The sequence below is a fragment of the Dermacentor albipictus genome, chromosome 5 (assembly GCF_038994185.2).
Source record: "Dermacentor albipictus isolate Rhodes 1998 colony chromosome 5, USDA_Dalb.pri_finalv2, whole genome shotgun sequence".
NCBI lineage: Eukaryota > Metazoa > Arthropoda > Arachnida > Ixodida > Ixodidae > Dermacentor > Dermacentor albipictus.
In genome coordinates, this window is record NC_091825.1 from 53,935,346 (window position 1) to 53,959,212 (window position 23,867).

The 23,867-nt window shown below is 48.2% G+C and overlaps 1 protein-coding gene across 1 annotated transcript in view; it reads left to right on the forward strand.

Moving 5' to 3' along the window:
* The window catches only part of LOC135913270 (mucin-2-like), a 177,357-nt gene that overhangs the window by 111,136 nt on the left and 42,354 nt on the right, over nucleotides 1-23,867 (forward strand). The window contains exon 2 of the mRNA XM_065445862.1: nucleotides 13,883-13,953. Within this exon, the coding sequence (XP_065301934.1) occupies nucleotides 13,883-13,953 (71 nt within the window). The remainder of the gene's footprint in view (nucleotides 1-13,882; nucleotides 13,954-23,867) is intronic.

A 23,867-nucleotide genomic window follows, 5' to 3' on the forward strand; every position in this document is an offset into this window, starting at 1 on the left:
GGCCGTGATGAACACGCACGTGGATAAAAAAAAAAATAACGATCATGGGGCGAGCTGTAAAATACATCGAAGCTTGTTCACACGCCAACGTCATATATCAAGGTAACATGTTTGTATAGCGACCCAATAGCATAGAACGCACGCTGGTTAACATGATCAATTTCGCGCATACTAATAGCTCGGCGGACACCATGTACGTATTACGCGGCCGTGATGAACACGTACGTGGATAAAAAAAAAATAACGATCATGGGAACACTGCCAAAATGTCACTAAGTTAGACAAGACAACAAATGGACGACGTGTACGTATCTTTCATGCATTCACCCAATAAAAATGTTCATTCTCTCTCTCTTTCTCTCCATATTTGAGCCCATTTATTTGCCTACAGTCTTTCTTAAAATTTTTCAAAGTCTCACCACCACTGCGAAAAAGCGACGCCGCGTCCTCCGAATTCCTGTCGAATACATGGCGCTCAGGTAGTCAGAAGAGGGGGAGAGCAGCGATCTTTTTGACACTTTGGACTTTGTAGTAGCGGCGAATGTCTCAACAATATTCTGCAGCCTCGACCCGTCTTACTGTGCCGTCTGCGGCAAACTTTTAGGGATTATAGTCCCGACGAAACGTCGAATTTCTGAGCAGTCTGTGAACCTCAACCTGTAAAACTGTGGTGCAACACTATACTTCACTACGTCGAGATGGAATAGAGAAGGTATTGCGGAGAATGAGAAGGGAGAAAAAAAAAACAAAGAAATAAGTCAGAGAGTAAAACATGCAGGCGTTCGGAGGAACGGCCCCTTGTTGCCACTTTCTTCGACACAATTAGAACATATACTAGTGCATACATTATACAGTTGTAGGTGCACTGCTAGTAGCACCTATATTAGTATTACACTGTAGCACAGGCTGAAAATACGTTAACCGCAGCCTTAGATACACGCCCTGGCTTCGCAGGTATGCAACCCTCATTCAAATCTCACGGTGGGTAAACTTTCGGCGGCCACTGCACCTCACCTTATTTTCGGGCCCCTCCTCCGCAAACTACACGCAATGCGGTTACCATTTCGATCGGGACCTGCCATCGCAGCTCCCACATTTTTTCTTGCGTCGACGTGTGCAGACAGCGGCGGAAGCGTCCTCGCTTGTGCGGCCAAGCGTCGCCAAATGCCGACACGCTCGGCGCCCATGTGCCTGCGTCTACGCAAGGCTGGACACGCGTGAAAGCAACCGGGTAGAAAGTATAGGAAAGAGAAAACAACAAAAGGAAGAAATTTATAGTACAATGCCCGCCTTACGTACGCTTTCCAGAAAAAGGGCTCCACGTCACACGGGAGATTGTCGCGAACTTTCATCTTTTTCATTGTCGTGCATAACAAGCGCTTCCCGACTTGTTCGTAGGAGTCGGTGTGTTAGTCATGCCTCTGGAGAGAATACGCTGTTTCGTGTAATCGTCGTTGAATGTGCAGGCTTGCGGAGCTTACGTATAGGGTATGCAAAGAGGTGTCACTGTTCTCGTTAACTGGAGGAAAGGCGTTCGCTTGGCGGTAAAATGTAAGCGATGACGGTGCTCGGAAATCTCCGCACGTTTGCCCGTGCTATCTGGCGCTTCTCAATTCTGCGAGGCGGTCAGCAACGGATGGAACACTGTCTACATATAACACCGAGATGCTCCAGCGCGATTCGCATTCCTGCCTTTCAGGTATTCCACGAAAGAAATAATAATATTTGGGGTTTTACGTGCCAAAACCACTTTCTGATTATGAGGCACGCCGTAGTGGAGGACTCCGGAAATTTTGACCACCTGGGGTTCTTTAACGTGCACCTAAATCTAAGCACACGGGTGTTTTCGCATTTCGCCCCCATCGAAATGCGGCCGCCGTGGCCGGGATTCGATCCCGCGACCTCGTGCTCAGCAGCCCAACACCATAGCCACTGAGCAACCACGGCGGGTCACGAAAGAAATATATATATATATATATATATATATATATATATATATATATATATATATATATATATATATATATATATATATATATATATATATATATATATATATATAGAGAGAGAGAGAGAGAGAGAGAGAGAGAGAGAGAGAGCAAATCATAAATGAAAGGCAAGGAAGTTAACCAGGACTGACGAAAGGAAAATTTTGCTTGAGTGTAGGAGACGGCGTCAGGCGACTGTACAGCAGACGCATAATGTAGTCGAACGTAATAAAAGCGGATTCTCTTGTGTTGCGTATTTATAAATGCTTAAACTTGAATTGAAGCCTGATCATGAGAAGGACATTTCCAGAAGAATAAAGGGGGTAGTAAAGTGTGGATACGGCCAAATCCTGACTGGGAGCTAGCTACTTGTGCTGAGATATGGAGGCGGAAACTTGGAGGTTAACAAAGAAGCTCGAGAACATGTTAAGGAACGAGTGCTGGAACGAGAAATGTTAGGCATAACATTACGAGACAGGATGAGAACGGTGTGGATCTGACAGCAAACGGGGGTATCCGATATTCTAGTTGGCGTTAAGATACTTAAGAAAATGGAGCTGGGTAGGCCACATAGCACGGATAACCTGTGCACCATTAGAATTACAGAACGGTTGTCAAGGGAACGGAAGCGCCGTCTATATATAGGACGGCAGATAACTAGGTGGGGTGATGAAGGCGGGAAATTTGTAAGCGCAAGTTGGAATCAGCTAGCGCAAGACAGGAATAATTCCAGATCAGTGGCAGAAGTCTTCGTCCTCGCAGTGTATATAAAAAGATAGCCTGATGGTCAAACCTGAATCTGGCGAAGTCGATAAGACCCGACTCTTATCTCGCTAAGCTAACTATTTCGTTAATTGAAAAAAACTCGAAATATTTACAGGGATAATTCTACATTTATTCAAGAGGATGAAAGCACGAATATGCAAGCTTTGCTTCCATAAGCACATATCGTAAAGAGCAAAGCCATTAAGTGCGTCTTGTGTTCTTTCATGGGGGTGGCAAAGAGAGAGAGATAAGATAATGCAGAGAAAGGCAGGGAGGTTAACCAGAGGTAGTTCCGGTTGGCTACCCTGCGCAGGGGGAAGGGTTAAAGGGGATAAAAAGAGAAACAGAGCGGAAGAGGAAGATAGAAAGAAAGAGAGACAAGCACGAACAAAGCGCGTACAGTAAAGAGCGGTAGGGGGCGGCATTTTTAGAGTCTGTCGTGAAGCCCCGTAGACCGCAGGAACCTTAATAACGCGAGTAAGGCCTTTAACGCGGATGTTTTTTCGGAGCATTGACCTAAAGCTTTTAGTTCTGATAGTGGACGATTGTCCAACTGGTCCAGTACTCTGCACATCACTTGTCTCTGAGAACTATAACGCGGGCAGACACAGACAATATGTGAGAGCGTCTCGTCGATGTTGCATGTGTCACACGTGGGGCTGTCGGCCATTCCAATGAGGAAAGCATATGAGTTAGTAAAGGCAACGCCTAGCCACAGACGGTAAAGCATGGTCTGTTCACTTCGTGGTAACCCAGGCGGTAGGTGCATCCGTATGTCCGGAGACAACGAACGCAACCGACACATGGTGAAAACATTTGAGTCCCACAGGGGCAAAGTACAGTCACGGGACATCAATCGCAGCCCAGCCGCGGCGTCTGTTCGCGAAAGCGGAATGAAGACTCGTTGACCACTTTCATGCGCAGATCGGGCGGCTTCGTCGGCGTGGTCATTCCCGCTGATGTTACAATGTCCTGGAAGCCACTGAAAGATTATGTTATGTCCCTTTTCATGGCTTTGATGATATATGTGCCGAATTTCTGAGGCCAGTTGTTCACTGGGTCCGTGGCGCATTGGGCTTCGTATGCACTGAAGGGCTGCCTTGGAGTCACTAAAGACTGTCCATTGTTGCGGTGGCTTCTGCTTAATGAAAACAAGTGCAGCACGAAGCGCCGCGAGTTCTGCACCCGTCGACGTGGTCGCACATGAAGTTCTTACTTTGATTTCCTCAGATGTTGCAGGGATGACGACTGCAGCAGCAGAGCTGTTCAGTTTTACTGAACCATCTGTGTACACATGTTGCCGGAATCTGTGCACGTTGTGAATGTGCTCCAAGGTTGCTTGTTTCAAAGCTGGCAGTGGCGCTCCAGCTTTCTTTCTGATTCCTGGAATTGTCAGTTGCACTTGCGGCCGGTGCAGACACCACAATGGATCTGATAATCGTGTAGCGGGCGTAAATTCTGATGGCAAGTAGGACTGATTTCTTACAATAGTTTTGACAAAAGTTGAAAGTGGCCTCTTTGTTGGCAAGCAAGCAAGATGGTGGGAGGGAATCCGAGTCAGGTGTCGGATGTGTGCTCTCAGGACATCTGTATCCATGTAAACGGTCAAAGGAGCGTCTCTGGCTATGGCCACTGTCGCAATCGATGACGTAGTTTTGGGGAGACCGAGACAAGTCCTGAGTGCTTGGGCTTGCACGCTTTGGAGCTTGCGGATATTCGTAGTGCAAGTATTTCCTAGTACAGGTAAGCTGTACCGCAGGAAGCCCAAGAACAGTGCTTTATATAGTTGCAACATTGACGGTACTGTTGCGCCCCATGACTTACCGCCGAGAAACGCAAGAAGGTCCACAATGGCGGCCAAACGCTTTGTCATGTACGAGATGTGAGGGCTCCAAGACAAGTCTCTATCAATGATGACGCCAAGAAATCGGTGCGTTCGTCTATAGCGTATAATTTGGTCATTAATCCGCAATGCATACGGGGCCATCGCTTTCCGAGTAAAAGAAACGAGTGCACATTTCTCAGCGGAAAGCTCCAGGCCTTGTCTTCTTAGATATGTTGACACAGCTGTTGAGGCTTTCTGAAGTCGTGCGCGGACTTGTACACGTGTCACGCCTGAGGCCCATATGCAAATGTCGTCTGCATAAACGGAGAGCTGAACGGTTTGCGGTAACGAATCAGCGAGACCAACGAGCACCAGGTTGAAAAGGGTAGGGCTGAGTACTCCGCCTTGCGGTACACCACGACTGGTATAGCTAGGCTGCGTTGGTCCGTCTTCAGTCAAAATAAAGAAAGATCTGCCATTCAAGTAGTTGCCTATCCAGCGAAAGGTGTGTCCACCAATCCCTACAGCTTCTAAGGCGGTCAGAATTGCATGATGGTCTACATTGTCGTACGCACCTTTAACATCAAGGAATAGGGCCGCAGTGATTCGTTTCAGATGTTTCTGGTGTTGCACGTATGTCACAAGATCGATAACGCTATCTATTGACGAGCGGCCGCGTCGAAAACCAGCCATTACCTCTGGATAGACGTTGTAAAATTCCAGGTACCATTCTAACCGTGTAAGGATCATTCTCTCCATTACCTTGCCGACACAGCTGGCCAGTGCTATTGGACGGTAAGATGACAATTCCAACGGGGATTTGCCAGCCTTGAGGAGTGGAACAAGCCGACTGGATTTCCACGTCGTAGGGACCAGGCCGTCACGCCATGATGCGTTGTACAGGCCAAGAAGGGCATCTCTGGCCTCTTGACCAAGGTTCGCAAGCGCAGAGTATGTGATGCCATCGTGTCCTGGTGACGAAGAGCGCCTGCACCCAGCAAGTGCGGCCTCCAGTTCTTCAATGGAGAAAGGAGCGTCCATACGAGGGTCTCTGGAGCAAGGGGGCACAATGGGAATAGGTGCGCAAGGTGAATACGGGAGCGCCGGACCCGCGATTCTTGCGCAGTAACCTTCGGCTACCTCGACTTCTCGGCGTCCTTGATGTAGGGCTAGAGACTTAAATGGACGACGCTGTTGAGGAGCTGTTCGAAGTCCACGAATTGTTCTCCAGACAACCGACAGAGGTTTACGCGGGTCGAGAGACTCACAAAACGATTTCCAGCGTTGATTTTGCAGTACAGCAAGGCGACGCTGAATTTTCTTTTGAATGCGTCTGGCCTCTCTAAGGTCGTAGAACGATTTGGTCCGTCTGTACCGTCGCTCCGCTCGCCGGCGGATTGCACGGAGGCTCTGTATTTCCGAATCAAAATCTGTGTATTTCTCTAATGGCCGAAATGAACGCATAGCATCCTGCATAGCCTTGACGATCTCAAATTCTAGTGTCGACGAAATGCCGTTGTGGCATGCGTCTTCCATACGGGATTTAAACACGGGCCAATCTATTGTTTGTTTAAAATTTGATGGAACGGATTTGGTGAGTCCTTTTATCTTCAGGTAGGTAGGAATGTGGTCACTTCCGTGGGTTTCTATATCTGCGAACCAATGGACGCAGCGAGTGAGGCATCGCGAAACAAAAGCTAAGTCTAAGCAACTGCTGTACGTCCGGCCGCGCAGAAACGTGGGGCTGCCATCATTTAGACAACAAAGTTCATGGTCGCAAGCAAAGGACACGAGGTTTCTTCCTTTGGAATTTATCTTCTTGCTTCCCCAAAGTGAATGATGCGCGTTGAAGTCCCCAACAACAATCCATGGACCAGGTGTCGCATCTATAATGTCACTCAGTCTCTGCCTGTCGAAATGACTTGATGGAGAAAGGTAAGCGCCCACTAAAGTGAACGCAAGTTTTTGTTTTTTCACAGTCAAACACACATACTGATTACTGTCATGTGGCCGCACTGGATGGACAACGTAAGTCAGTTCACACCGTGTGTAGACGATCACTTTGCTAATGTCATTACAAGTCGATGACACATGAGATTCATAGCCTGAGATCCGGACGGGTTTCTGCAGCTTCGGTTCACAGACGACAACAATGGGGAATCGATTGGTGAAAACGTAATGGCGAAAATCAACGCGGGATTTCAGGCCACGGGCATTCCATTGCATAATAGATGCTTCCTTGACTTGTGTGAAGAACGGCTGACGGGGTAGAGCCATTGTGCTTGCTACTCGAGGCTCGCAAGAACCGGATCCAGGCCGTCCAGCACTTGTAGTGCACCTCGAGCCGATGGCGTCTGCATGTCATTTATCAACATGCGAATGTTTCATTAGAGATCTTATTATGGCGACTACTTGTTTGTCTTGACCTCGCACGTGATCTGTGCCCTCATCGGTGCGTCGGTAGTCCACCGTCGACCTTCGTTGGGCTGGAGGACTTAATGTCGGAAGTGCAGGCCAGTCGTTTGCAGTAGAGGTATTCGCTGCGTCTCCAGACACCGTGTTGGTAGTGTGGGTGAGCGCCTTGGGAGCACTAGCATCAGGAAGTAGCGTCTGTCTTGCGACGGTGTCAGTATTTCTAGTAGACGAGGATCGTCTGCGGTGACGGCGGACACGACGCCGTCGTACTTTGGCGGCGGCCTCTCTGTGAGTTGAGTTGTCTCGCACCATTTGTTGTAGGACTTTCCGCTCTGTCTTGTGTCTCGGGCAGTCTTTCGACGATGCTTCATGAGGACCAGAGCAATTGGCACACTTGAAGTGAGTCGCACGGCAAGCATCAGCGCTGTGCTGCTCAGAACATCTTGCGCACACAGTCGAATTTTTGCATATGCCGCTGACATGCCCGATCTTCAAACAATTACGGCACTGGAGCGGTTTTGGAATAAACGGTCGCACTGGATGACGAAAAAATCCAACTTTCACGTGGGACGGCAAGATACCTCCCTTGAAAGTTATCCTCACACAGCGTGAAGTTCCTAGGCGACGGATTTCAATAATAGATACATCTGCTGTGGCGGGTTTGACCAAAATAGGCAGATCATTGTCGTCGATTGACTCATCGACATCATAAATCACACCTGATATAGTATTGCTGTCCTGTGGTATTATCGTGCGAACAGTTATCTTGCCCAGCGTTTTCACTGTACTCAAGATATCCAATGCTGCTCTGTTCTTGACGTCAACTGCGAGAATGTTCTTGCGGGTGTTAACTCTCATATCCGTGATCTCATTTGGAACAAGAGCCTCTAGTGTTACAGATGTGGCTTGCCTGTTCAGCCGATTCAGGTTGTCGGTGGGCGTCTCGGGTAGGAAGAGGATGGTATGAGTCGGGTCATGGGCCTTTGCTGCCGCCGTCGTCCTTGTTGAAGACGAGGAGGCAGTGACGATTCTCCTTTTTCCTTTTTGCCTCACAACGGTCAGGTAGTCGCCGTCATCCGAGAGATCTTCTTCTGAAGCAAAGTAGTACAGCAAGGTGTCCTCGCTGCCTGTGTCGCTCATCAGGTGATTGCGCTTCCTCGGAGCGCTCGACGCTGTGACGTCGGTCTCCTCCGGACGTCTAGCTGACTCCGCTTCCATCGCCGAAGGTCTCGGAAGCGGCGCCTCCCGAAAACACGCAAAAATACTCGCAAAATGAGAGCAGTAGAAAACGGGGTTCCACACAAGAGCCACTTCTTCGTCTTCTCGTCTGGGGGTGGCAAGCGTTCTTAACGAGTCAATGACGTTTTTCGCTGGTTCTGAAGTCCGACATACCAATATTTCCTCATGCAGCCTCCGCCGTCGGTACTCGAACCGGCAACCTGGTGCTCTGCAAAAGAACGCCATGGCTATTGAATCACCGCGGAGAGTAATGATGTCACGCTCACCACCCAAATCGATGTACACGAGGGCTTTAGCATTTCGCCCCCATCGAATCGCGGAAGCCGCGGCCAACTTTCGATCCCGCTACCTCGGTTTCAGCATCGCAACGACACTGAGCTGAGGCAGCGGTTTCGATCACCATGTGGACGAAAGAGGCGCCTCCGCACTTAACGGTGTACGCGCGATAACCCTTCATCCTGGAAAGGTTTTTCTTTTTCGTCTTCTTTTGCTTTTCTTTTCGTTTTCTTCTAATGTCTGCGGTAGGCTTCTCTGTGTTGTACGTACGCTGTCTCGCCAGCTATATACGAGCGCCTTGCGGTCAGAGACACTCCCCATCTGTCGGCCTTGTTTTGCGTTTCCTTGGGCTTCTTTCAAACCGCGGTTCGCTAGGTTCGAATGCCGAAGCATAGTATAGCCATCGCGGCGGCGCTCTCACAGGCGGCGGGCATTGAAACAGCCAGTGTACGGTATAATAAATCTGGTGTTGCATGGAGGCCGGCATGGTTGCAGAGGCTGCATTTTCTGTCCTCATGTATTCAGTGTGCAAGGCTGCGCTCATGGGACTTGGTTGGCAGTTTGACAATGGCGTGCAGAAAAAAAATAAAGTAAAACAACAAGAAGAAGAAAAATGAAAAAAAGAGAGCTAAGACTAGGCCCTGGCGAAGAATGCAAAAAAGTAACAACGATAGCTCCTCTGATATAGCGTGCCATCTTCATGGAACGCGTCCAAAAAATACATACATATATAATTTTTAAAAGCCAGCACTGTTATACCTCTGACGTTATCTTAAAAGGAAATGACATGATTGGCCTTAGCGCTTAGTTTTGGTTCCATCCATGCTCATGTTTTATTTACGTTTTTGTACTCTCTTTTCTGTGAGCGCTGTTCCTCAACGTTGGATCATAAGGATGGCAGGGGCAATAGATTGAGCGATTGCCAGAGAGTGCTCTGATGTGAAATGGTCAGTTATTTCTCAATAGTAGCTTGAAGCTGTTTCCAATCTAAGCTGTCCCGCGAGGAAAATGGAAACAGAAAACAGGCAAATCTGAAAAGGAAGTCGAATGGCTGTTGACATTCTCTGTTTTACAGAGGCGCGGCCATATTTTACGAGAAACCATTTCATTTTGAAGTGCCTATATAATTTGGCATAGTAGCAGCTCTCATAGTTTTTCACCGAAGCCCCCTGTCTCTAGAGCACGACGAAATTTTCACGATTAATGTTGCCATACATGAGCGTTCGCAGAATTAAAGGCCGCCAGTTCGAGCCAAGTCATGGCGCAAGTATGTTCCACAATGACACCAGCAACATAAATTAATTCAATGAGTAAACTGCCAAAACATTAATGTCGTCTGAAGGCGACAAGACAAACTGACAGAGTGTTCTTTAATATATCTTTAGTCTATAACAATTTTCAGCCGTTTAATATTTCTTTTTCTGCCTTATTGAGACCGATAATAAACTGGCACTGCCGACGCTTAGAAGTATGTACGAGCATGGTTACGTAATGTCCTGAAAGAGCTGCGTAAATTTGTGTCTTTCTTCTCTGTTTCTGTCTTGTTGTTGTTTAGAACAAGGGAGGCGAGCTGTACAGACGGGCGTCTTCTCGCAGTTTCACGTCTTACTATGCCTTACACCCTCAATTTTCAGGTACTTCTGCTGTTCGACAGGCTATATTTGCACATATTTGTACAGCCCCGTATAATCGGTTGGTGGGCGGACATCCCTTTGTTTGTTTGTTTGTTGTTTTCCGTGGGTATGTTACTTCCAACCGTTTCTTTTTTTTTTGTCATGCGTTTGAACTACTCCCACTTAATCATCCACCGCGCATTCGCCGCTCATGCTGTTTTCATGTTCGATAGAACTGAATGCTCGGCAATGACTCCAACACGTGATCGGCGCGTTCAATGCACTGTCATTGGCTTTCATGCTACCCGCTTGCTTCGTTCCAATTACTACGTCAATGTCAAAAAGGCCTGCTTTGCACAGTACTTTCGGTGACATTGTTAGGCTAAAACTCTTTGTGGTATCTTTGAGACAGCGATTCACCGACGAAGTGCTGTACCCTTGTACGCTTGCCCATCTTTTCAACGCCCCTGAGTAGTCCCGTGGCTGTTCCCGCTCAAAGAGCTCGTTTGCCTTCATCCCCCCCCACCCCCCGTTTCTGACACCATTCTGTGCGAGAGCACATAGCCTTCTTACCCGTGCGGCTGGCTTTTGTATATCGACGCGAGTCGGTGGCAAGTAAGACGGGTCCTGACTAAAATAAGAAATACTTGACCGACGTGTGCGTACACGCCGAAGACAAGAACGCAAATAAGCTTCTATAAAAAAAGTGTGTCACGTGATACGGAGGCAAACTATACGTCTTCATCGACGTGCCTTCCTTTCAGTGTAGTGATTCCAATGTTCACCGGCACTTCAAGGCGGGCAAAGGCTCACCTTACACCTTTGCGGCTACTAAATATATCTGAACGTTCGCCGGGCTATCGAATGCCGTGAAGCGTGCTACCTACTGGACGTGTTGCTTGAAACATTTAGCCAAGTAACGTAACGCAATACGAGACAAAGGAAAACCACAAGGGCGCACCCTCTTTTGTGACGTGCTGTTAGTTTGGTTAGCACTGAAAATGTACTGCCCAATCCTACTCAATCTATTTTTAACGCGGGAACGCAAACGGGGAGGCCGCAAGAGCAATAAAAAAGTAGAAAAGGCAGGGATAATATATTTAGAAATTGAAATAGTTAAATAAATTCCGGTATATTACAGTCCATAACGGCGATTTGATTATGAGGCGAACTGTATGGGATAATTCGGAATAATTACGACACCTGGCGTGTTTAACGTGCACCTATGTCTATGTACACGAGCTTTCTGGCATTATCGCCCCCATCGGGATGCGGCGGCCACGGGCGGTGTCGATCCCGCGGTCTCGAGGATAATATTTGTGAAAAGCCTCACTCGTCCAGTTACTGAGTTCAAGCAACGATTACTTTTCATTCATGCATATCACATCGGCGCGTACCAGAATGCCTCTTCTCAGTGGATTAGAATCTGAGTACCGTGTCGACTACTTACATAAGCTATAAAATGTATACGGCTGGCAACAATCGGGCTTCAGCAAAGCGCCCGCAGAGTTTCTAAGTCTTGAAGTGGGGGGGCATGAAGTGCTATGGCGCCACCAGTCACGTGTTTGTGAAAGAAAAGGACGACAATCCTGCAGAGATATTCTACACAGGAGTCGAACCGCTAACTTAAGTTATGGAAGGGTGCTCTATACCTAATGAGTCGAGTTCGCCAGCCCCATTGTAAACGTGACATGAGCAACTGCTGCTGCTGCAAAGAAAGCGCACGGCCTCGGTGTGGATGTGAAGACCCATACCGACAAAGATACAAGAATGTGTTGGATGTGCGGGGTAACGTGTGACGTAGACAGTAATGCTGGCAAGCGAGAAGGAACAAGGTAAAGCTATACGCCAAATGCTATAAATGATCGCGAATTACCATCGCGTAAAATAACAAGGGCCGAAAGTAAACAGACATACACGGCGCTGTTTACCTTCGTGCCTTGTTTTTTGGGGGGTGGTATTTGACGATCACGAATAACCAACAAGCCCGAATTTCACCTCAGGGAAGTTATAAATCAATGATTATGCAGTCTCGTCTACGTAGACATGCGTAAGAGTGTTCGTTAACTACATGTATAGTAATTACGTAATTTATATATGGTGCGGGTTGTTATATATATACATTACGCGTACAAACGAATCACAGTTATGCGGGCGTCTTGTCAGTGTACGTGCGAATACGCTACCTGTTCATGAGACATAAAACCACGTTCGCACGCCATGATGCCTCTCTCTCTCTCTCTTGTCTTGACAATAAAAAAGTGTCGCAACCTATGTTCAGCTCGGCACTTCGTCATTATCGCAGATGCCATAACACGAAACTGAAACTGAAATACGAACGAAACTGCAATAAAAAGAAAAAGAAGTAACCGTAAAGAGTTCCACTTCCGAAAAAATAGCGAAGTTAAGGCGGTTCAAACACCCAACGCAATTACACTCTGTACTAGCTAGGGTACGAGAGGAACCTTCAAGTGACAACTGTGGAGTGCCTAAACTAGGTGTTCATAACGCCACAGTGGAGCCAAACGTCTTGTAGCTGGTAGTACATTAGCGTAGTAAGAAACGAGAGATTTTACATGACAATCTATACATTGTGTACTTTTGACGCCACTCCGATGCTTCACGCTGGCGGAAAAAATTAAATATGACGAAATAGAAACCAAAAATGGGAAGAAAAGCTGTTCTCAAAAAGACCTTTTGGCGAGGGATGTTCCGAAACTAAGTTTCGTCATTTACTTTGCCGAAGAAATGTTATTGCCAAAAAAAAAGAAAAAGAAAGAAAAGGAATACACCACGGCACGATGAAATATATACATTGCACTATTTTCCCGCATAGTCACCACAGACATTGAGACATCTGTCGCAGCGGGCAATCTGTTTGAAGAAACCACTCTAGCAAAACTCGGTGCCCTGCGATGCAAAGCCTGAGACATGACCTCTTCACTATACACGATCTGTAGGCGTTCATGGATGGTACACTAGCTCCACATCCCCATTCATACCGGGAAACAGCCCGCACTTCCATTGGGGATCACGTTGTGAGCACACGTCTGTCTGCCATCGTGATTTGTACTCGAGTAATCTCAGGCACGCCAGCCAGCTGCTACTCCCTCTTCTTGGGCGCTCTGCGCATGTGTCATTTCTCCTCCGCTGACACTCCTTCCGTCGTTAAACCAGCTACAGGCGAGAGTTCTTATGGCGATTGTTTGTTTCACTTCGATTAACGTGTTCTCATTAAAAGAAATGACGGCTCCTACTTTCCGAATGTTTCTCGCATTTAATGCTAACAAGTCCGGTCAGACGAAGCGATGGCGACTATGCGCGTACTTGCTTTGGCGAAGTATGAGGCAACAGTTAATGAGAAAGGGCATTAAGCGTGCTCATTTGCCTGTGTGAATGGCAAGGTTTATCAATTCGGCTGATCACGTGATTGTAGACATTGTGACGAGGCATGTAACGTTTCACACGCAGATTTACATTTATTCATTGATGTGCTGTCATGTACATTGAAAACCTTATAACTTGCCTCTGACTTCTAAACCACCTCGCAATTCTATGCACTATTGTTTCTATATCAGTTCCTATCAGAATAGTAGTTCAAAGTCAAATACACCGTTTCATTTCAAGAACCCAACCCATCGGTAATGCTAAGAAACATACTGCTGTAACAGTGGCTTTGATTCTCATTCATGTGGTGGTCATCTCTAGAGGCTGTGGCTGTGTCACTAAAAACTATTTTCTTTTTTGTTTGCTCTTCGCAGCTGCCTTGTCGGCAACAACAGTCGGCCAGGCCGAGACGACGACGCCAACTGTAACGACAACAGTAACACCGGTGAGTGCGCACAGGCAACTTGTCTAAAATCGAGCTTGCATTGCTATGCGGCACGCTGAATGAGTGTAACGCGAAGTGAGGTCCAGTTCACGGTTGATCGTACTTGCATACGTCAACCACGAGCTGACAAAAGCTTTATTCCGTCGAACATTTTCCCTTTTGGAGGTTTCCCGATCGTGCGAGGAGAGATCTGGAAGATGGTGTGAAGGGCAGTAGGAGTAAGTTAAACAAACAACGTCTTGGTGAAGTTTCAAGATAGTGAAATGGCGGAAACATGCTATGGGCCTCCGAATAGGCAGATAATCTAAGCGTGTCAGTATTGTGTCTAATGAATGTAGCGCATGCTAACAATATCCTTAATATCTTGTCCTAACGCTCTAGTTGTTTTCAGTTTACTTCGACGTGTTTTCAAGGATGCTAATTTAGTCAATGTCATACCAATATCAAGATCACCATATTGTTGAGCATGAATGGTCGGCAAATTATCATGATCACTATGAGCAGACGCATAGGGCAACAAAGAAAACAATGGAAGCCTGTGCAGTTGCCCATGCTCACAGATATTCAATGCATAGACTTAAAACTTGAAACATAATTCACAAGGAACTCATGTCAGAACAAATTTTTAGGCCTTCAACGTTAAGCGGCTAGTTTTTACATTTGAATGGCTTAAGCAGCCACAATGAGCAAAACGTGAACAAGGTGAATGCAGAAGCCAACGTTTCGACAAGTGGACTTGTCTTCTTCAAGGCGACATATGCTTTCCTCGCCACAGTTTATACTGTGGCGAGGAAAGCATATGTCGCCTTGGAGAAGACAAGTCCACTTGTCGAAACGTTGGCTCCTGCATTCACCTTGTTCACGTTTTGCTCATCGTCTTGAATTGCCATCTCCCGCATTCCCCGTCTTTTCTCTAAGCAGTCACAGGCACTCGCTTGTTACATACTTACATTTACTTGTAGTTCAAGTAATGTTATTGCTGGTTACAAGAAATATTAAAAATATGATCTGTTATATTGAGCTGCAGCTTTCTTATTTTTCCTGTGTTGTGGAGAACCTTTCGCGTGATCTTTTCACAGTTCACTTTCTTCTCTGTAAAATAGCAAACTGGAACTGTTAAAAGAAATATCAAAGCGGGAAATGTATGGACTTATGGTTTATGGACCTATGGATTAACAGTTGTGTACGTGCGATTAAAAAGAACACGAAAGGTTTTAATCACTTGCATTCGTTAAAGTCACTCCGAAAAAATGTTTTCCTTCTTGCAATACAGACACAAGTTGTAAGACTGTGACCAACCAGTGCGATATGGAGACACAGTGGCTCCATAAATTGTGTATGACATTTGGAGTAATGCTGTGCTAATCAAAAAACGTACATTTTGGTTCTCACTTTTCACTTCCTCTCACTTTCGTAGCAGATCTGTTGAAGACGCAGGGAATTATTTCGGGCAGCCATGAGAGCGTACAGGCGGCATTTGTACCCGGCGCTTCAGTTTGCACTCACGATTAACACTAACACCAATGTCCTCAGTTTCATTGTTTGGACACAGCCCCAACACGAAGCAATCTTACGTGAGATCAGGCTTAGTGTTATCTCTGTGTTACCGCTGCTTTGCTTAAACCTGAGAAATTTGTGTTCTTGTGAGACACACTTCAAGGTTTCTCGCACTGTGACGTGACAGCGACGAGCTGAGATACTAAAAAAAAGCACGTCATTGAACTCGTCTACACGGCCGTGCAGTCTTGAACCGGCGCTTCCACTGCATACGCCACTGCGCACATCGCATTGCGCCTGATGCGGTTATGCTAGGCTGCAAACGTGTGCTCGTATATATAGTTCAGCCGCGTACTCGTTATGAGTCTACGTATCTCTGGCTATTGCCTTGCTCTGTCTATAACTCAACTCTACGTTAAGTACAAAGTGCAGGCTACGCGTGCCCGCGCATACCACTGAGGGGAGGCCCTCGACTTCACTCTTCGCTACAAGGCCTTGGTGTAGGCTTCCCGAGCTGAGAATGCGTGCATCTCGGTGCAGGATTACCTCCTCTTTGTTCTATACTTATCTGCAGCCTGCAGTCGCTTTGTTTCCTTGCCTGCCACTGCGTTCGTTTCTAGGCCGCCGAGCAGATAGTCCTGATTTACTCCCTCACGCGGGGCTAAGTTTTCCACGTCCCTTTCTAAAAACACCCTATACGTACGTCAACGGCCTCGTCGGCACTGCTAAACGCCATTCGTGGGGCGCGCCGCAGTTGCTTGTAAAGGAGACGCCTGTTCGCATTCCAGAGCAGAGAGCGAGAGAGGCGAGCTTCCCCCCATTGTTGCAGTATGGCGCGAAGGGTGGCGTAAGCCGGGCGAGGGTGAAGTTCTGCGCGCGAAAGTAACGCCTTATACCTGTCTGGCGATGCTGCGTGACGGATGAGCTGCCTGCCATCCCCGATGCCCGTGGCGCGCATATATATATATATATATATATATATATATATATATATATATATAGACGTACACCTGGAAATCCGTAGCCCGCTCGTGTTGACGTACGCCATTGATAGATCGGGCACGACAGTCCGGAATTAAGCACAGTGGTCTGTGCCTTGATATAAGCTCCGTCATCCAGACTTTTGCGGCGCGACCACGTGCTCCACCAAAGTTACGCGAGGTGGTGTGGGCATTCTGACACCACTCTTTAGGCTGTCGTAGGATGGTTTAGAGACAAACCCTACTTTGCGGTGCCTCTTCAGGGTTTTCTGAACGAGGTTGCGAGGCTGTGAACCCGCCGTGGCTGCTTAGTGGCTGTGCTGTTAGGCTGCTGAGCGCGAGGTCGCGAGGTTAAATTCCGGCCACGGTGGCCACATTTTGATGGGGGCGAAATGAGAAAACACCTATGTACTTAGATTTCGGTGCACGTTAAGGCACCCCAGGTGGTCCAATAAGTGGTCCCCAGGTGCCTCATAATCAGATAGTGGTTTTGGCACGTAAAAACAGATAATTTTATTTTTGCGAAGTTGTGAGTTTGGTTACATAAGCCTTGCCTTTTTCTTATCTGTATATTAGAAATAGTAACATTATGGACATGCTGAGAAAGCTCTGGAAACAGCCTCAAATATATTGGCACTTGATGGAAGACCTCGCACAGACTCGCAAACGTAACGCCTTGGTGGCCTTAATTGACCAAGCAGGCGTGGACCTCCGTCTCGTTTGGTAAGAAGATCTTAGCACACTCACATTGCAAGTACAGCGCTACCCGAATTAATCACGTATGAAGCCTTTAAAAAAACACGGACAGGTACTGTATTCGCGGAGTCTGGTATAGGCCACCGCTTGCGTGGATATTGCAAACGAAACAGTTAAATGAGGTCTAGGTTTGCGCAAGCCCACAGGGACTTAATGACCATCCAGACTAGGAACGGCTGGCGTTCTTTCTTTCTTTTTTTTCGAGCTAGAGAAGTACTTTGTAGACCATCCTGAGTCTGTCGAGCTCACAGCTCCACGCAGACGTTTGCGAGGCTTGTGTTTGCAATCCACTCAACAAAGGTGAAACTGCTCAAGAGAAAATTGGATACTGCACCATTGGATACTGCAACGAATGCTTGCTATGCAGTACCCACATAATAAAACTGTCTCTGCGCTGATAATATCATGTTATTGGCAAAACCAGTATTGCACTACTTTGCAAGGCGTTGTAGTGACACTCTGTGTTCCCGGTACATAGCTTGTGGGGACAAACTGGCGCACATGAACTGGGCCCTAGCTGTGATAGAACAGAGATGGGTCCCACTGAGTCGAACAGCGATGCACTATAGAACAACCAATGATCTTATTAGCAACGTGATAGTCTGCTAACGTTGGTATTCTTTATTTAAGAACTGTACAAGAGCACGGAAAACGCGGGCAAAAAAAAAAAAACGCACAGATCGGCACAAATATAGGCGCCACTTGAAACTATTTATTTTTGATCCCCATGGTACCGTTTAGGCATCAGATAATCTGAGCACATCCGTGCGCAGTGCACCAAGGCACCATGAATCAACAGTTCCACACGAGCGAGGACGGCACATCCAGTAAATAAAATTATTTCCTTGTCAGCGCAATCGACGCCACGCTTACGCACATTTCGCCCATCTTTTCTATTCGTTCTGCTTCTGTAATCTCTCTTGTAACGGGATTTCTGTTTTGGCCAACAATTCTACAAGTGTGAAACAAGCGAACGCAACCGCAACTCTTACAATGCATCGCCAGAAGGCCACTGGCCACAATTTTTGTCGTTATAACTGTGCTGGCGCAACCCATCGTTGAGGCAACGGCCGGTTTGCCCAATATAGCTTTGACCACAATGCAACGGCAAGCAATAAATTACCTATTCAGCACAATCTGCAATTCCTTCTGCGGTTGTGTTCGCAACCACTGTTATTTTGTGTGTTTGGAGCCGTGATCTTGCACAGCTTTCGCAGATTGTCCGGTGCTGAAAAGTCTACACGCAGATTAATTCGTTGAGCGATTTTTTTTAAAATATGGGAGGCAGTGTGCATGTACGGCAACAAGCTTAGGGGACTTCCTCGCTTAAACTGCCTGGCCACGTTTTGGCCAACATTATTGCTCTCCCTCACTATACGCTCTGCCACAGACCCGAGCACTGGCTCTGGGTATCCAGCATCAATCCGCCTCATTATTTGTTGGTGAAAACTGAAGGCAACTAAATGGTGGCAAGACTCCTTTAGGACATTATTGAAGCGTAGGCTAGCAATTGGCCTTTTAACTAATTTACAGTGCGCTGAGTGGTAAGGTAGCAGGGGCCTATTTGCGCAGTTCCCCAAGAGACGACGATATGAAAGGAGTTGGTCCCCGCCATGGCTGCACGGAAATTAGCAATTGTGTTTGGTGGGTGCATTTTGATAGGTTCTCTATAAGTTGGACCTAGTTGTATCTGCCACTAAACTCTTAGGTAGTAGCCGACTTCAAACAGTATGCATGCGGATACTATGCATGTAGCTGAAGTCTTCTGCGAGTAACGCTCTCGAATTATTTCTAACCATTGCCCTGGTTTCATTAAAGGGGCCCTGAACCACTTTGTGGTTCAGGGCCCCTTTAATGCGCTTGAACTTAAAATAGGCTATTCGAGAAATGCTTTGCCGCAAGAAGTACTTCAATGCGTACGGCAGAAACGGAGTTATGGCCAATCAAACACACCGTTCGCTGCGATTCCGTTCCTTCCTCAATGACTTGCACTGCGAAGGCTATGGCGGAGCGGGTTGTGCCTACAACGCTCCGCCTACTGAACGTCACCATGGCGCGCAGTTAAATTAAAGTTTGCTTTTGGATGTTAACGTAGACGCCCCTACCTATTTTGGCGCCTGTACGCGCCAAACATAAGCGAAACGCGGTTGTCCTCAGCGAGCCGCTGTGCGCTATTAGGGAGTGGACTCGCGGCGGCTACGGTATGTATGCTACGTAGCAGACCGCAGCTACGTGCAACTTTAGTGCGTATGCGCAGCGTTTTCCTTGTGCACAACAGGGCTTGAGTGCGTATTAAAGCTCATACGCTCCAGTCTGACCGTGCTATATGGCGCGGAGCGGCTTTGTCCCTCACCAGCTTGACCGACGGATAGTATATGCTTCAGAAGAACTCTTCAGGAGTTTGGCCTAGTTGGCATTTACCGCATACCATACTTACCGTTAATAATGACGAGGACAATGGAAGCGAACACATAACGACGACGTGGGCGATAACTTTCTACTGATTTATTCGTGGCAACACGTGGCAATATATAAACTAATATCACATGCGCAAAATGCAGCAACAAGGCCAATCATCAGCCTAGCGGAGAAACCACTTATCACTGAAACAGCCTAATGGAAGTATCACTAATACAGTCTTGGCCTTTCTTTCTTGTATGATATGCCCCTATAAGTTCGCTTGCAGTCTGGTCCTGGGTTCTCCCCAGAATCTTTCTCTCCTTGAAGCGTGTTTTACAAGGGCGGGCACTGCAGCGCGCAGGCAAGTGCGCCAGTTTGTGTTTAGTTAACTTTTGTTGGTGTTCCCTGGATCGATCGTTCAGGCACTCTCCCGTCTGCTCTATGTAAGACTTGCCGCACGCCAGGGGGATTTCATACACCACTCGTATATTGCATTCGGCATATGGCTTGGCATGCCTGTTGCCGCAGCCTTGCCTTCTTGTAGGATCACTGGACGTGCGAAGGCACAGCCGCAGCAGCTTAAAAGGGGCTGAAAAGACAAGGAGGACTTCGAACCTGTCGGCCGCCTTCGTTAGGTTATGAGTGACCCTGCGAACATACGGTACCACTTCAGGTCTTAAGGCTATAGCAGTCGTCCTCACCCTTACTTTGCTCCTAGACCCTTTTACCTATACTGCAGGAGGTTTTAGACCACTGGCGTTACCTTGGCTTGAGGGCACGTTGCCGTCTTAATACGGGAAATCTGATGGTCGAATGGAAGCTGCAGCCTGTGCACGCACGACTTCTGGAGAGACGATTCTAAACAGAGCTTCGCGACTCCTCGTTTTGCAATATCCTTCTTGATTGACGTCAGCTGTTACCCCCGCCGTGGTTGCTAAGTGGCTATGGTGTTGGGCTGCTGAGCACGAGGTCGCGGGATCGAATCCCGGCCACGGCGGCCGCATTTCGATGGGGCGAAATGCGAAAATACCCGTGTACTTAGATTTAGGCGCACGTTAAAGAACCCCAGGTGGTAAAAATTTACGGAGCCCTCCACTACGGCGTGGCTCATAATCAGAAAGGGGTTTTGGCACGTATGGGAATCTGCTATATTACGAAATGTAGAGTCCAGAAAAGACTGAGGAGCAGGTTTCTGTTAAAGAGAGCGTTTGAGAGAAAGGTGACTTTGGGCTCCACATGCGACCCCCACGCGCCGCGCACGGCTGCAACACTTGGCTGAGCTGTTCACGGCAGCGTACCTTCGGACTGCGTTCTTTTAGCAAACGCGAGGGGTAGTTCAGGACCCCTTTAATGCGTACCTGTGCGCCATTCCGGGTGCCGTTGGCTGCTGGCTCCTACTTGATATGCAAGCTGCTTAGCTCTGGCCTCTGACCGCGCTATCTAGATAGCGCGTAAATTGTGTTAAAATTCCAGGGCGTGGGAGAGACTAACGGTGATTAACCTAATGCAGGCAGCGACCCTATACTAAAATGGCTGCACAAACCGGTGTACCGCAGCAGCCAGGCCACATGCCTGTTCGCTAATTTAGTCCTCCCACTGCGGGCGGGCGTTGTTCAGTGGGAGCATTCGTCCCGGAATAGCAATATGCGGACAGTTCTCGACTGTTCGAGTTAGCGACAGTCGCGCCTTTTTCCGCACGCGAACATTTTCCTGTTTATGAGCAGCACTAAAATAGGAAGGCTGTCCGAGAAGCAAACTGAATCACTGGCGGAAGTCGCCCCCCAGTCTGTTTGCATTCCGGAAGCGAATGTCTGAACTTGAGTCGCTGCTTCTTGTTCCTTCCTCCGAATGTCAGCGAAGGACGGCCGTTGAACCGCGTTCAGAGCAGAGCGGCCGGGACTCGGATTTTTATCCCGCACGGCAGCACAGGAAAAGAAGCCCGGAACCAGTGTCACGTGTGATACAACACACGAGGAAATCGAAGCGCGACAATGCGCCAGTGCAAAGGCAAAAATTGGGGCAGTTCGGACGGCGCGTGTGGGCAGGCCGCTGGGCACGCGCGCACTGCCGCCGGTGCGACCGGGAGAAGCGGACGTGCTGCAGAACGCGTATTTACGGTGTGCCCGTTTAGCATATAAAAGTTCGCTATCTATCACGGCGCGAGCGAGCCGACGTCCTTTCTTTTTATTCTCCCCCCGCAGTCTGGCGGAGCGTGGTCTGCGTGCCGTAATCTGCGCGGCGTCCCTTTGCATTAGCCGGGGCGCGTGCGGCGACACGAGATTTGCATCGCGCCGCCCGCCTGGCCGGCTCGTTCCGCGGGCGGCTATGACTGGGACGGCGACACAGTTGGCGGCAGCCAGCCGCATGCACGCGCGGAGTGGTTATACGAGCGCGACGCGTATCTGAGGAAGCGATCGACGACGGACGACCACCCCGTCAGACCGCCACCCGTCCCTTGACAGCACAGTGGCTATCGAAGTCATCCCGAGCTCGGGAGAGCCGGGCAGAACGCGTTTTTCTTTATAAAATACTTTTTTTTCTTACTGTAACCGTGTTGCTAGCACAACGAAGGTCTGCGAACGTGTCAGTGAACAAAAGAAAGAATGCACGGGATGCGCTGACGCAATTTGGGATCTGCACTTCCTCAACCCTGAGGCGGCAGCTTCGCGGAGCGGGTATTTCGGTCGCGTTATCGGCACGCGAGTCGCTTGCGCCGTCGGTGCTCTGGTTTTACGCCGCCTGATTATCGGGCTAAGCGATCGTGGACGAAAGGCGTTCATTATGGTCATCGATGAGGACAGATAAGTCGTGGTGCACGTTCCCGCAATTGGAGCGGCGTGTTCGTCGTTTGGTGTTGATGGACGCGTTAATGTGGCTGGGATTGGATAGTCGCGTGTTGCCAATATATTGCGCGCATCCCGTGGTATGGCAGGATGTGCTTGATTTATGTACTTTTATAAAGCACGAAGTACGTCATGCGGTTGACACTAAGCACGGAGAAGGCACTACGGCTGCCAGCGAACTCACTGCCTTTCGTCGCCGTTTCTCCGTGGTATTTGTATGGCTGTGCTTCTGCGTTGGAAGGTGGATGCAAAAAACTTTACTAAGGTCCATAGGGACGTGCACTATCACGTAGCGGGCTGCTCCCACGTCGGCACAGAAAGACCTAGCTTCGCCGCTACATCGCGGGCCCGTTGGACTGTCCATAGTTGGGATTAAAAATTGGGACTGCGTAGGGCAGCCCTCGACTTGGACGACGTAACATCATCGTCGCCCCGTAACGCGGGGCACAGTCAGAGCATATGATCTAAGGTGGCAAAGTCTGAGCAAATGAATAGTGAGAAAAAGAATTAACTGCACTCTAAAAATGTTTATACCCTTAAGGGTGTTTTTGTCGCACTGGTAAAACCCTTAGAGTTAGGGCCTCGCAAAAGTTTATGGAGGCCGACGATGGAGCTATGACTGGACGCGCGATGACAAAAGACGTAGTTGAGAACTATGTAATCGTTCTGACAGCTTTGGGCGCACAAAAATTCGCAGCGAGGGATCTGAAACTCCCCTATCAGATATTTCTGTGCGCCATGGGCTTTCTGAATGATTACACAGTTTTCAACTGCGTCATTTACTTATAGTCAGAGCTCCGTTGTCCTCTATAAATTATTGTGAGGCTATAACGATAAAGGTGTTACCAATACGACAAGAAAACACCCTTGAGGGTGCAAACACTTTTACAGGTGTGGTTGAAACCTCGTAATCGCGAAGGTAAAGTGCAGAAAGACAACACCGAGGTCGATTTACGCAGTGACGAAGCAAAAGAAAAGAGTTCGTAAAGCGGTCTCTAAGCGAACTGCGGCGGCGCTCTAACGCCCTGTGCTCGCGAGACGTTCCACTTGCCCCGTTTCCCAACTTGTCTGGCGACCGCCACAACAGCGTTTTCCCCTTTTCTTCTCGGGCGCCGCTCAGAGGAGCAGCCGTTGGAGAGGCCTAACGTATTTGCGGGGCTCCTGCTGCGGGCAACCGCCGCATGCATGAACGACAGGCTCGCGTCCGCGAAATTCCTTGCGGGAGTTGAAATTATGTCTGATTGATGATTGCGAAAATTTAACGACTTTTTTTTTTGCTTAGTGAATATACGCGTGACTGAAGGTGTGCATAGTGCAGGTGGACAAGGGGCTTCGGAGTTCTAAAAATCCGTGGTACTCATCGCGCACCATCGACAGGAGTATCTTTACGCTAGTTGCAGCGAACGAGTGATCGGAGACGCCGTATATAAACAGCCAA